Below are 13724 nucleotides of genomic sequence, written 5' to 3' on the forward strand. Positions count from 1 at the left end.
AACCGCCGTAAATTTCCCAACGTCTGGTGGACTTCGGGAAATTTATTAATGTCGTACCAGATCCTGCAATAGGTGGACGGTTTTGGCCAAATTTAAAGTCATGTTTCTTAATTTGGCGTTATTTACAATTGGGATTTGGAATTTACGGTCCAAATACTCTGACATATTCTTAACACACGCTCGGGTGGCCGGTTGGATACCCCTCGCTTGGGAGCTGAATTTGACCATCCTGAGATCTCAGGAACAAAGAGGGCTAGAGGCATACAATTTGCTGTGTGTTTTGGCCTGTATGTGAACTCACTTAGGTCAAAGTTTAAGCCTCCCAGGTCATGATCTTCGAGTCAAATAAGGTCAAACAAGGTCATACTCCAAGTTGGTCTCCAAAGTGCCCCCAGAACCCAGATGCCTGCTCTAAGCAAAAGGTCATATGCTCATTCAAGGTCATTGACCTTGCTTGACCTTTCGAAGGTTATGGTGACCAAAATCATGGAAGACTGCCTTGGGTTTTGCATTTGAGTACACGACAAAGATTAAGGAAGGCAGTATGCTCCTAAAAGCAAAATGTTGACCTGCGCAATTTTAGGTGTGACCTATTCTAACGTATAAGAATCTTAGACACGTATGGCTTCATCTAACACTCCGTTGTTCCATCAGATTGAACGATTCCCTTGAAATTGACTTAACTGAACCCATGGCCGGACTTTGACCTGCCGTAGGTCAGCGACCTTACAAGGTGCATCCAATTTTTGGTTACCACGCGATCTACTATTCCATTGTCTACAGCTATGCAAAATTTTACGGGGCTTTGCTGCGCCGTTCGGAAGCCAGTCTGAAAACACCTTCGGTGGGTCAATTTCACCGTCCCCATCCGAGAGCTTATCAAAGAGTGCTCGACGTAAGTAGTATGAGCAAGTAGTAGTGAATGAGTAGGTGAGTAGGTAAGTATGATGTAACCTCGATTCATTTGTGCGTCATTAAAAAAAGCTTAAACTCGGTAATTTAAGTGTCGCATGAAGGAATCTGTAGTCGTGATTGATTGGTCTTCAGGATGGATTTGTGCATACCAAAGCTATAAACTATGCTTCGAATGCTTCACCATGAATGTGATCAACAGCCGCCGGTCATGCTCACGGCCGGCTAGTCGGGTCGGCTCGCCGCCCCCACCCCCCCATGCGGAGAGCTGATTGTTCTGTGGCTAGCCGGAAGCCAGTCTTGTGGGTGTTATACTGGACTTGCCCTGAAGCTTGAGATGACCCGGAAGATGAAATCATAACATCCGCTCGTGAGCATGTTTTTTTTAAATACTGCGTCTACTTCTTCCTCACTCATGTGTGGTTTTGCAAGACCCGAGTTAAAAAGTGCATGCCCTCGGTAAGCCTGACCTCGACTGCGGCGCGACAGATGACACGCCACCAACATGTGATCGGGCTTGGCCGAAGATAAGACCGCGGGGACAGGACAGTGCCCGCCACGTGAGATGTCAGGTGTGACGCATTTACAGGCTGGTCACCAGCGTGGGTGTGGCGTCAGGTGTGACGCATTTACAGACTGGTCACCGGCGCTGGTGCGGTGTCAGGTGTGACGTACTGACAGACTGGTCACCAGCGTGGGTGTGGCGTCAGGTGTGACGTACTGACAGGCTGGTCACCAGCGTGGGTGTGGCGTCAGGTGTGACGTACTGACAGACTGGTCACCGGCGCTGGTGCGGTGTCAGGTGTGACGTACTGACAGACTGGTCACCAGCGTGGGTGTGGCGTCAGGTGTGACGTACTGACAGACTGGTCACCAGTACTGGTGCGGTGTCAGGTGTGACGTACTGCCAGACTGGTCACCAGCACGGGTGCGGTGTCAGGTGTGACGTACTGACAGACTGGTCACCGGCGCTGGTGCGGTGTCAGGTGTGACGTACTGACAGACTGGTCACCAGCACGGGTGCGTTATCAGGTGTAACGTACTGACAGGCTGGTCACCAGCACGGGTGCGGTGTCAGGTGTGACACTCAGCGGCAGCGGTCATGTCTGCACAATAACACGTATTGCATAACAGAGCCGAATCAGAAATGATCAACGGAAGATGGGATGACGAACTGCCAGACAGCGCTACTGACCGAGCCCAATAAAGCCCACTTTGGGATCTATTTCATAAGTCTTCCAGGATGTCTTTCGACTAAGTAATGCCTCCTCTGATCCCCGTGTGGAGTGGTGTAGGTTTTTTTCGCCGGCTGTGACCAGGTGCGGCCGCTCCTGGCACCGTCACAGGGGGATGATACGGGCAGGCATGCTGTCTCGCCTTTCGCGGCCAAAAGACCTGTTGTAATGGACCCGTCGAGTGTCGGCCGCGCCGGCCGTCGAGCCACTATTCGTCGGATCAATCCAGTATTTCTGAGCCCCGGCACCAAGGTCAGTGCGACTGGCATGGGCGATATCTCAGGTGATGTTTGGGCAACACGTGGGGCGGTACATCTCGGAGCCCAACATAACATTTTGCCCAGACTTCCGCCCTGCAATTATTATAAATATATCCGGGGATGCTCAGACTTCAGATGTTCAAAGGCGTAGCAGATTCGTCGACGACGTAATCAGTTCAAGATATAATTGAATTCAAATTACAATAGTCGAAGTGTCATCAATTTAATTAGTGTGTTAATTAATTTGAGTTAGTCATCTAACGAATAGCGTATGTTGGCTGCGGGGGCATTCGTATTATTGGTCAGATTGAAAGTAAGATAAGCTTCACAAGGGAGCGTATTATATATCCTATCCCAGAAAGTTGTATGCACCCCCAAAATATCGATGCCATCAAGTTGCTAGGCATCAAGGCATGACGTGTGAAAAGTAACAGTTGCGCAAAACGATGCAATCCCAAATTAGTAATACCGCATCTGGTTGGACCAAAAGCCAGATCAGCTTCCCCCAATAAAGCTTACACTTCTGAAAAGACACAACTTTTTCTTCCTGATACCGTTTGGTATCTGTCAGGCATCGAGTAGTGCTAACATTGTCCAATTTTAGCACTGTTTTGTGTCATGTCTCATTTCAAAGGCGCATAAATTCGCATGAGCTCGAACTCGCTCGCACGAATTGAGGGATATTAATTGTTTTCATATAACTGAGCTGGCATCTCACGACCCAGATGAAGACGGTAGGAGCGTTTCTGACATGGAGAATCGCGTGTAGCGTGCGCATAACAAGTATTTTTAAGGCATTCACAGAAGCATCGTAAGCGGTTGAGATAGGTATAAAGAGCCGTTGAGAAACGGTTTTTGACAAAGCATTACATACTCCGCTCGGTGTGAAGTTTCCACTTCTAAAATATGTTCGTGAGTCTCGGAGGTCTCCTTTGCGACAACGTAGTAACTACGATGAACATTTACACTCGACAAGCATCTGTTTAGCACTACCTCGTGTTGTGAATGAAACCGTTCCACTAGCGTGAGCTTTTCTACGATTTTTCTCCGAAATAACGGAGGACATAGAAATCCCAAAGGGAGGTGTTGTCTGGTATTATCCGCAAGACTTACTCGGTGAGGTACACAATTCACCAGCTGTCCAAGAATAACCGCATTGTACTTCCTCCCTATATTGCAAGCGCTCGTGTTATGAAAAAGTTGGCACGCGTCCATTCTCAAGATGTTTCAGCGCTTTAAGTGGGACACTGTCCAAAGCCATCCCCGAGCGGCAGGTAGTGGCAGCTGGATGGCGTTGATTCTTAGTCGTATTTTGCCGGGTGTCATAAGCGTCCCGCTGGTCACTCCTGCTCGGATTGGGCAACCGCGCCTCGGGCCAAGCCCACCAGCACAACATGTTACCCGTGACGCACCTAGCCGAGCATGCCGTACCAAGCGTGTGCGCATCTTTACAAAGCAGCTGGCAAACCTAGTGGTTTGACCATGGAGGTTTGATGGTTCATCCGGGAGCTCCATGTCTGTGTTATCTTCGTAGTCCGGCAGCGAAGGTCCGTATGGCAGTCACGCTGGAGATGGATGATACTGAGCGTCGGATAAGTACTGAAAAGTTGAAGATCTCCCACCAGGGACGGGCATGTCTCCCGGATGTGGGGTTCACCTATCAGTATTGATTCGCTGAGTCACACCATCGACCCGCATTGTACCGGCACAGTACGGCCTTTTACGACGGTCCGTTTACCACCTAAGCTCTTTGGCAGAAGCGTGTGAACAGCACAAAACAAGAAAACATCACTGACAAATCTCGCGTTTTAGCTGCTCTGTATGTCAGTTATAGATTTTGTCTTATTTGAGACCCCATTTCGGTGTCCCTCGAGATATTGTGCCACTGGCGTAGCCATAACGTACGAGCTTGCCTTGCTGAAATTAGCAGTCTCATTGATAGCTTCCGCCCACGGTGACCGTGGTCCCTCCATGGGGACCGTCGGCGACAAGGACAGGCTTCTGAGCTGTCCTCGCTCGTGGTGGTACCATCACCACGGGTCGGTCAGCTCAGCCTGCGGTCATGAAATGCTAGTGACTTGAAATGACCGTTTGAGCCGCGCCATCTGATCCGACATCAGCGACCAAAAGCTTCGGGCGGGCTGTCCAGCCCAGCTACTGACACCCTTCACTGCTCTGGTTGCAGGAGGAGATGCGGCTGTACTACGTGTGTACAAACCCGGACTGCAAGCACCGGTGGTCGGAGTGAGCCGACCGCGCTGTCTGCGCCGCCGCCGGCTGCGGCCCGGTCGCGGCGGCGGGCGTCAGTGCCGCAGCCGCCGCCGCCGCCGCCGCCTCTCATGCGTCATCTTCACCGCTCACATGTGTCCCTCACCGCCGAATATAGGCCGCGCCGGACGGACGGGGTTTACTGCGGCGGTATGTCCAGCGGTGCACGGCGAGCCGATCATGCGAGAGCGCGGGCACGCAACGGCGGATGCGGCGAGATTGGCGTGCCGGGAGCGCAGGATTAGTTCCCTAACGCATTAACCGGACACGGCTCGCCCACAGACAACACGCGTTCCGTACATGTATTGGTACGTCAGATGGTAAACGCTCGCGGCTGCCGAGACATCGCCGCTCGAACGAAAATGGTACTCGGGTCGTGATGCGGCTCTTGGGTAGCGCTCAGCAAGGACGACCGCACAGAACAACTAGAACCCGGTCGCTGCCTAATACACTAACGTCACTAACCGTTGTGTTCCACTGCGGGATGCTTCCCTCCGTGAACACGGCGCGCCGCGAGCGTGTCAGCTTTGCGGGTCCTGTGACACACCACAGCTACGACAGGGCAGTGCGACACATGGCCGGCTGGACCCAGCCGCTGCTCTAGCGGTGACGGTCGGCAGCTGGACAGGATGGCGTGCTGAGCCGGGCTCGCCCAGCTGTCCTCTGGCGGCACCTGGAACGTCCCCGAGGCTCCAACTGCCTGGTGCCGGCGTTGCCGGCGCTGGGGCTGGTCAGCCGTGCCGGTGCTGGCGCGTCGTGCCGTCTCCCTCACCAGGCTGGCTCTCAGAGCCTCGGCGGATCGAGCCCTGATAGGGAGCCGGTGCATAGCGCGGGCAGCCCGACAGTCAGTCGGAACTGGCGCACTTGGCATGCTTGGCCAGTACGAGCAACGCTGATGTTTTCCGTTGCTCCAGCAGCACCAACAACTGACTGTGGCTGGTGACGATGAGCCCAGAAAGCCGCCCTGACCATTCGCCGAAAACGTCCAATCAGTTTCTCGCTGAGTGACGTCAGTTTAACAGCGGGGCTGCTGAGTCCTCGCCCGTGGTCACCGCCACGTCACCTGGACGCCGCCCGGTCCAGGCGACATTCACGCACGACCCTCCGAACGCGCCACTGTACACCGCCTGCTCGTTCTCCTCGTGTCTCGTGTCATGACGTCATCCCGCTCGGGCCGGGCGCAGCCGCCGTTGGCCACGCCGGTGAGCGGAGACCAGACCCCGCCGAGGTGGCGTCATTTGCCGGGGGGGCGCCGTCGCGTGCCTCTCCTGCCGACGGAGCGACGCTGGCGGAGCGAAGCCGGGGCGCCCGACACCGCATCCGGTCGCCCGGCGTCCAGGTGACACACGAGGGGCAGCCCGACCGCCGCGCCGCCCCCGTCCGCCTCACAGCTTGTCGGCCTGCGCCAGCAGCTCCTCGATGAAAGCCTGCGGGAGCGTGGCGTCAGCGCGGTGGCCGCGGCCGGCGGCTGCCCGGCAGAAGACGCTAAGCCCGCTTAAGGGGCAGTCACCCGGCCGGAGCCGCACGCCACGCGGACGGATCAACATTGCCGATTAGATAGGGCTGAGGTCTCGTGCAGCCTTTCTGATATAAGAGCTAATGCGGAGTGATCGCGGCGGACGAGTGCCCCGCTTACACGCGCTCTTCTCGGCAGCTCTGGGCGAAGCCACGCTGGGCTGTGAGAAGGGGAGTCCCCGCTAATGGGGGATCATCTGTCATCCCGTGGCTCTGTTTACGCGTCGTACTTCAGTGGGAAGCATAAATTTTACACTCGGGTACGAACCGACATGCAGACAGAACAACAATCAACGCGACGCACAGGCAGAAGAACAGGGAAACCCCGCGCACGAAAACACAGGCATCCCGACGGACCGAACTGACTGGACTGGACTGAAGGACTGACAGATGACGTGTAGAAAACACAGGCATGCCGACGGGACGGAGCTGACTGGACTGAACTAAAGGACTGACAGATGACGTGTAGAAAACACAGGCATCCCGACGGACGGAACTGACTGGACTGGACTGAGGGACTGACAGCTGACGTGTAGAAAACACAGGCATGCCGACGGACGGAGCTGACTGGACTGGACTGAAGGACTGACAGCCGACGTGAAGGGAGGCTCATCCGGTGCCAGACCGGGGCGGCGCTTCCGATCTCAACGAACGCACCCGCAGAAGACGGGTATACAAACCGGCAAAACAATATTTCCAAGTCCAGGAAACGGGCTTGTGTGAGGGTGCAGAGGCAATAGCGGACCAGCGAGACCGCTCAACAAGAGCTGACGGACGGCCGGGGCGACACAAAGTCATTAGGGCCGGCCGGGACGCCGCCTGGCGAGGGGCGGGGGGGGGGGGGGCACGCCTCTAGCGACCGGGCGGCCGGCTCCGCGCCCCCTGTTGGGAACCGCCGGCGCTCACGTGGAGCTGCTGCCGCGGCGGGGCGCTGGCGTCGGCCAGCAGACGGCGCAGGTAGCTGCGTCGCTCGGCAGTGCCGTCGATGTCCAGCAGCTCGTCCAGGTCCAGCTCCTGGTGCGCCGCCGCCTGGTCTCCCTGGGGAGAGGCTGCCGGTTAGGGTTTCTGTCCAGCGCGGGTGACAACCCCGCTTGGCGTCCGCGGGGAGGGGGTGGGAAAGAGTGCGGTTAGCGCGCGTTATCAGATAACGACGGTAGCGTCTGCAGGCGTGTAAATATGTCTGTGTCAACTTGGCCTGAGTTTATCTCAAACGGCCTATAAAAATGAGTCTAGGTTACGAATGCACGTCAGGAAAATAATGGCTTACGCCATACTCGGCTGGGAGCCCAGGTAGGACCAACGTCCAGTTACATAATAGCTTTGCGGGCTGGTTTTTCAGTGCATTGGCGATCTGTAAGCATATTTGCGGCACGTCTTTGAGCAAGATGTTCTTCGCGAGCGATGGCGACAAACAAAACATAGGTTCGGTGCTGTGGAAACGTCGACGATTTAGAGCGCATGTACTGAAAGTTATTATCACAGTCACGGCGCCTAAATTACAACGCTCAAATCGCCACTGTAGAACGATGTGTTGGTCCCCGCGGCTCAATTGTTCACTTGGTTGGGGATTTAGTGACGCTGGATTTGCTGACTCAGAGCCCATTTAATAAAACTTTCATGTCCAACTTCAAACTTCAATGTCCAAGAGGTACGCGGCAAAAATTCGGACACCATCTGGTTGGTCACATTTTTTCCGCACAAAAAACAGCGAGTGACACTGGGTCTAGATGTCCAAGCTCTGGGAATAACACCATGTCTAAAACCACATGGTCGTTTGTTATTGTCAATTATCATAGATCAATGTGTTCGTACTCTAGCGCATATTTACAAGTAACAGCTCATTTAGAAACGGCCATGCCTACCCGGAAGATCTACAACCTTAGACACAAACTTTGCGTCAGTTACCAAAAAACCTCTGCTGAAAATTTTTCGCATGACTTATCTAATTGCACGCGGCGAATTTTACTTGAATTCATTGCGGGCACATGTTTGATCCCAATGCAGGTACAATGGCCTGGAACTAGAACGCCGACATATGAAGCAGACACCTCGTTCCCCGAAACGGCTCGTCCGATCGCCTTGAAACCTTCACCAATCGATTCAGTGCAATGAGGTGAGTGATGGGGTGACAATATTAAAATCTGTCCAGGGATGAGACACTTAAAAAACGCGAACGTACAATTTCACACAAAACATCAGATAACTCAGATCTCAGAACCCACAGCAACGATCGCTGCACTCCACTGGAACAGGTTGCACTGTTTTCATTAGTCGTTTTGCTTAGTTCATGTGGACAGCTGAGTGCCATTTGATGGTTGTGATTACGGCAAAACATCCCTATTTTGAATGGCGTCAAGTCGTGGGCACTGACCCTATCATTTCTATGTATAACGCAGAGAAAAGCCGCAACGCTGCGCTTAAGAAAGGACTCTGGGGTCGCCGCTTTTGGGACACCAGTCCGAAGTCAGCCTCAGCCAAAGGTCGCGCAGAATCCTGCTTCCGCCGCTGCCGTACCGTCTGCGGGCCGTACAGCTTGGCCATCTCCTCGAGGACCCACATCTCGACGCTGAGCCGCTTCCTGATGAGCGCCATCTGGTGACTGCCGTACTTAGCCGTCAGGTACTTCTTTCTGCTGTCCATGCGGCCGTGGGCCGGCTCGAAGTTGACCGCCTGCGGCCGAGTTCAGGTCAGCGAAGCGGGGCGGTGTGGAGTAGGGAAGCACCGGCACCGGCGACGACGTAGGACTATCAGGATTTGCAACGGGGCCTTGGGTGTTTTAGGAGCGAGTTTCAGCCCTACTTGCAGCGTTTGCGAGCTGCGAACACACCACAGGTGCCGTAGACGCTGAGAGATACATAACCAACGTATCACAAGGCTATCAATGTTAGTTTGTCCTGGGACTGGAAACAACCGTCTAGGCTGCGTACTCTACCGATGCAATTATTTAAAATATTTTGAGGCACCACACCACACTGATGAGACGCTCAGATTTAAGCGTTCTGCTTATGCGCCAATCCACTCGTCATATTATGTGCTGCTTCGTGTCCATAATCAAAAATAAACACAATCAATGGTATTTTAACAAATGCGCTCGACCCTGACGGGAGCTTAAGCTCAATGAGCCCCGCCCCGCCCTGGCCGCCCCCGGTGTGGGAGGCAGCGGCGGTAGTGGGGCTGACGGATGGTCAGGTCCGATGGATGAACGGATGGATGGTCACAGCGTCTGGTGGCGGACGCTGTGTTGGCAGCAGATTTGATGCACTGTACCGCATACGGCGATGTGGCACAGCGTCTCACAGCGATGTGATACCACGCAGTGGGCATGCGTCAGCATGCTGCTGTGGCCAGGAAGCCGCCGCGTCGGGTACATTGCCACTCACGAAATGGCGCGGCCGGGATATGACGCTGTGGAGTGTGCTCCCAGTCCGGTGGGCCACGGTACAAAGCAACAGCAGCCGTGGGACTGCTGCGATACAGGGGAACGTCCGCAAGGATCTCAAAGTCCTGCACGGTCATCCACTTCGATTATCTGTGCAGAGTTTCGATACGTGTAGAGCAGACTGTTGACTGCCGTAATCTGAGATTGCACAGCGCGAAACGGGGTCCCGATATTGAATGTGTTGTCACAAGCCGTTGACCGCCAGCAGCAGTCTGTTGAGGCTTGGTGTACAGATCGCTTAGTGGCTGATGAAATGCAACCAACCGTAAGCTGCTTTCCGGTGACACGATATTTTCAAGAGCAAAAACAGAGGCACTCGGTACAATCACGCGGTTGAAAGTGATGCTTCCTCGTTATGAAATGCCCAATTACCATCGAATTGACGGGTTATGATATATCTAATAGGGATTTGATAATCTGCATACTGCCTCGGAAAAGGCTGTCGACCTTGAGTCTTCAAACGCGCCCGTCAATAACCTGACAGAGCACCTGACACGCATCAATAGACTAATACATGTTATTGTTGCTGTTCTGCGGTCGTCACCAGCATTCTCGCGGGCGCCGCAGTTCCCGACCGCAAAGCCAGTAGAGGCTGTGGGTGGTATACCGACCTTGGGTGATTTGATGGCCTTGTTCTCTAGCATGTTGTCGGTGCCTTTGCTTGTTGGGCTGTATCCAGCCGGAATGCCCACCTCCATCACACAGGGCTGAAACCAAGGAAACAATATCGGACTTTTGCGCGCAGGCGTCGCTTTACTAAGAGATCCCAAGCCAAGTAATGCTGGGGCACAATGTCGATACCTTCAGTGTAATTTCCTGTAGTGCTCTTATAACGTTAATGAATACGTGATGTTTTTCGGAAATACTGGTGACATTAACTTTGAAAACACTACAAACGCAGCAAAAATAATATTTGGTGAATTATCGTGTAATGTCTGAACGCTTCGTAGGAGAGCAATGCCTGCAATTTTCAGGATCAGCCACTTTCATGCATCTGCGTCGCAAGCTTACACTGGGAAATACGATGGATAGACAAAATGTGTGTTTACATTTCTGAAATTATCTGCGGTAATCGACACTTCCCTGCCTGCAATCAAGCCGAGAAGGTTGTGTTGTCTACTCATGCAATTGAAACGAAATTGTAAATTCGGGCTAAATCGGAAATTTTAAGGCAAACGGAACAAACTGGACGAGGTGTGAGTGCGAAAAAAGTGCGAGGTGCCCCCCCCCCCCAAAAAAAAATCCGTGAATTCGAGTAAAGCGCACCAAACGTATGTAGTAAGACTTCATCGCTACATGAAGCGGCGAAAAAGCTTACTACATATACCCTTTGTGCCATTGGTGAATCTGTGTGGCGGGGTTGTTTCACCGAGTGCAGCTGCTTTGCGTTACGTTCGTCCTTATAACGTCTCGCTGAGGTGGTCTGGGATTTTGCAATGGCACATTATGCGCGGTAAACTGGCGTGCACCGGAACCAGCGATGAGAAAGCACATGGCATGACCATCTGCAGGCAGCTTAAGGATCCAACCGTAGATTAACTCAATTTCATCTCCAAGGTCATAGCCGGCTATTAATCAGGGGTTAAATTCTCATGACCCTGAGACAAAACAGCGGTCGTCGCGGTTGAGATCTACCAATTCGCTGAGACCAAGAGAATTGCGTCATACTGTTTTTTTCGACATCCAATGCCTCATCCACGGGGAATTCCTCCCCATCCTGGTAAAACTGTCATCCAAACTGTCATCCAGAAGTTTTGCTGAACAGCTCTGAAGCGGCGGGGGAAAGCACCCTGCTCAAAACGTCCGGAAAATTGGAAGAATAAAGGCTAATTTATCTTGGATGGCAACACACCGACCACCGCATTCCTTGTTGTTCCGTAGTTGCGGCTTCCAAAAGCAGGGCAGTCATTCCACCCACCCCCTTTGTCCGACCTTGCCATCTGCAGCTCGCCTGATTCTCTAAGATGAGATTCTGGCTGCAGGGGCGTCGTCTTGACACGATAAGGAAAATCCAGACAGAATGAAAAAGAGCTCAACACAGTCAGTCACACTTCATGGCTTCCAGGCAGACACCGAGCCGTAGATAGACGCTGAGCCCGCTGGATTCATGCCTCAAGAATCCACTTTGGAGGTACCGCTGACGATTTGGGGCTGGAGGAAAAGCATTTTCATGAGATGGTCAACTTCGTGCTACTTTTGAATTCAAGGGACGTACGGCCACCTGGAACCAATGGGAAGTTTCCGTGTTGCCAGAGAAGAGCAACTGGGATGGTGTAACGTGGCTTAAACAAAAGAAGATGGGGAGCATGTCCTTAACTGATACCGAAGGTGAAACTGGGACCTTCTCAGAGCCAAACCCAAGGCTACATGTACTTCATAAAAACAACTGATCCTGCACATTCCGTTTCGGTCTCGTCACTGACGGCCTGTTACGTACTTGGCGACCCAAAGCAAAGAAAAAGTGCAAAGCGTCGGTCACCAAACGACGACAGTAATCCTGCTGCTGAACCGTGGGACTGGAGCGGATCGCGGCGATGGTGACATTGCAATGTGTTGCATGATCTCTGCCACCCCGATCCCTGTCACGTTCCTGAGCATCGCACGGACCGAGCGCGGTGGCTCGTCGGCAAAGCGCGCACGCTGGAGCGTCGCGTGACCCAGGGCTGCCCGTTGATGACTCTCCACTGATCTTATTCCGGAGAAAAGCCTCGCCGGGTTGTGAGAACACATGCCGGAACTTGCTCACCTTTCACCTCGCAGCTCACGGCACCCTGAGATCCGGGGGCGTCGCTGCCCGGCCCACAACCGCCACGCCGACCCTCCAGCGTAGCCGCAGGTGGCAGCACTGGGCACATCGTACGAACGCGACCCGAGCGGAGCGCCCGACGCAGGCGCGGATACAGAATACCCCGCCACGTCGCGTGGGGCGCCACCGCATCCGCTCCAGCTCGCGTCCCCGCCCTGGCAGAGCAGCACTGGACACAACCAGGGGCTGACTCCTCTGCAGCGCGCCTGTGACCGCCCCTGCGCAAGGGCGTCGCCAGTCACGCATGGGGGCTGGGCGTCGACCGTTTGTGACACGGCGATGGGGCCGCCGGCCGCTGCTCCCGGCCGGAAGTGCGATGCTCAGCTGACCTTGTAATCGTCTGCAAGAGCTGGTCATTCACCGGTCCCGGGCCCGGGCGGGCGCGGCCGGCATGACCGCCGCAGCGGCGTGCACGCGTTAGTGGTCCTCCCGCTCAAGTGACAGGTGGGCGAGGGCTAACGCGAAGACGGTCAGCTCCAGGGCAGTACAACACCGGGTACTCCAAAGTTTTGACTAGTAGGTATCGACACATACTATAAGTATACCAAAATCGGGATTAACACCATATTTAGGATGTTGTACCAAAATGCATATATATGCATACTATATATATATATATATATATATATATATATATATATATATATATATATGTTTATATATAATCGGAGTAATGTTGCACTTAATAGTTATATCGCCAGTTAGTGGCCGTATTCGCTCCGTGTTCCATCTTAACTCTGCTGAAAAGAGTTGGCGGCAGCGGGATTCGATCCCACGCTTGGACATCGTGACGCGTGCATGGGTCTGCGCTCTGCCTGATAGCTCGAAAATGAGTGCCACGGCCCACACTTTTGATCTTGGAAATCGAAAGAGACTTGTTCAAGCTTCATCTCTATGCACTTTTTGTGCATATATATGTTCAAGATTTAGAAAGCCGTGGGCCTGAAGAAGGTCATTTTAACATGGAAACCCTATGGCTTGCCGTGAAATGCGCGCCGTTGCTGCCATATTTTATACCAGACTTTGGACCCCCGGGTCAGCTCGGTGCGAGCAGGCGCGAGGAGGAGGCGGAGGGGCCGGATATCCAGTTTATTCCACGCCGTTATGCAAATGGACGGAATGCGGACATTGTGACTTATTGCGAGCCTTGGTTTAGAGTTTGGGATGAATGAGCTTGTAAAAATGCAGCTCGTGATAGCGCCGACAATGCAGCATTTCCAGTGGAATGCTGATAATAGCTGGTTTTGCGAAAACGCGTCGCATCCTGAAAAAAACGCATGATAACAAAT

The 13724-nt window shown here is 53.5% G+C and overlaps 2 protein-coding genes across 2 annotated transcripts in view; one reads left to right on the top strand and one right to left on the bottom strand.

Annotated features, from left to right (window-relative positions):
• Polr2I (RNA polymerase II subunit RpII15) overlaps positions 1-5139 on the top strand; it is a 55276-nt gene extending 50137 nt beyond the window's left edge. Inside the window, exon 4 of the mRNA XM_037216380.1 lies at positions 4593-5139. Within this exon, the coding sequence (XP_037072275.1) occupies positions 4593-4655 (63 nt within the window). The 3' untranslated portion in view covers positions 4656-5139. The remainder of the gene's footprint in view (positions 1-4592) is intronic.
• LOC119093425 (protein phosphatase 1 regulatory subunit 14C) lies at positions 4964-12465 on the bottom strand. Its single transcript, XM_037216379.1, has 5 exons — positions 12376-12465; positions 10241-10336; positions 8705-8860; positions 7097-7228; positions 4964-6102 (listed from the first exon to the last, which is right to left on the bottom strand). The coding sequence occupies exons 2-5, from the start codon at positions 10325-10327 to the stop codon at positions 6061-6063; spliced, it is 417 nt and encodes a 138-aa protein (XP_037072274.1). The 5' UTR covers positions 10328-10336; positions 12376-12465; the 3' UTR covers positions 4964-6060.
• Between the last annotated feature and the right edge of the window lie 1259 nt (positions 12466-13724).

This window comes from Pollicipes pollicipes, unplaced genomic scaffold, assembly GCF_011947565.3.
Source record: "Pollicipes pollicipes isolate AB1234 unplaced genomic scaffold, Ppol_2.1 Scaffold_4002;HRSCAF=4701_pilon_pilon_pilon, whole genome shotgun sequence".
Classification (NCBI taxonomy): Eukaryota; Metazoa; Arthropoda; class Thecostraca; order Pollicipedomorpha; family Pollicipedidae; genus Pollicipes; species Pollicipes pollicipes.

Coding starts and splice junctions, on each gene's coding strand:
- LOC119093425 (XM_037216379.1), bottom strand. CDS start 10,327: ATGGAGGTGGGCATTCCGGCTGGATACAGCCCAACAAGCAAAGGCACC. Junction 7,229..8,704: donor AGCTGTACGGCCCGCAGACG/GTACGGCAGCGG, acceptor GCCTCTCCCCAG/GGAGACCAGGCGGCGGCGCA. Junction 6,103..7,096: donor CGCCGCGGCAGCAGCTCCAC/GTGAGCGCCGGC, acceptor ACGCTCCCGCAG/GCTTTCATCGAGGAGCTGCT.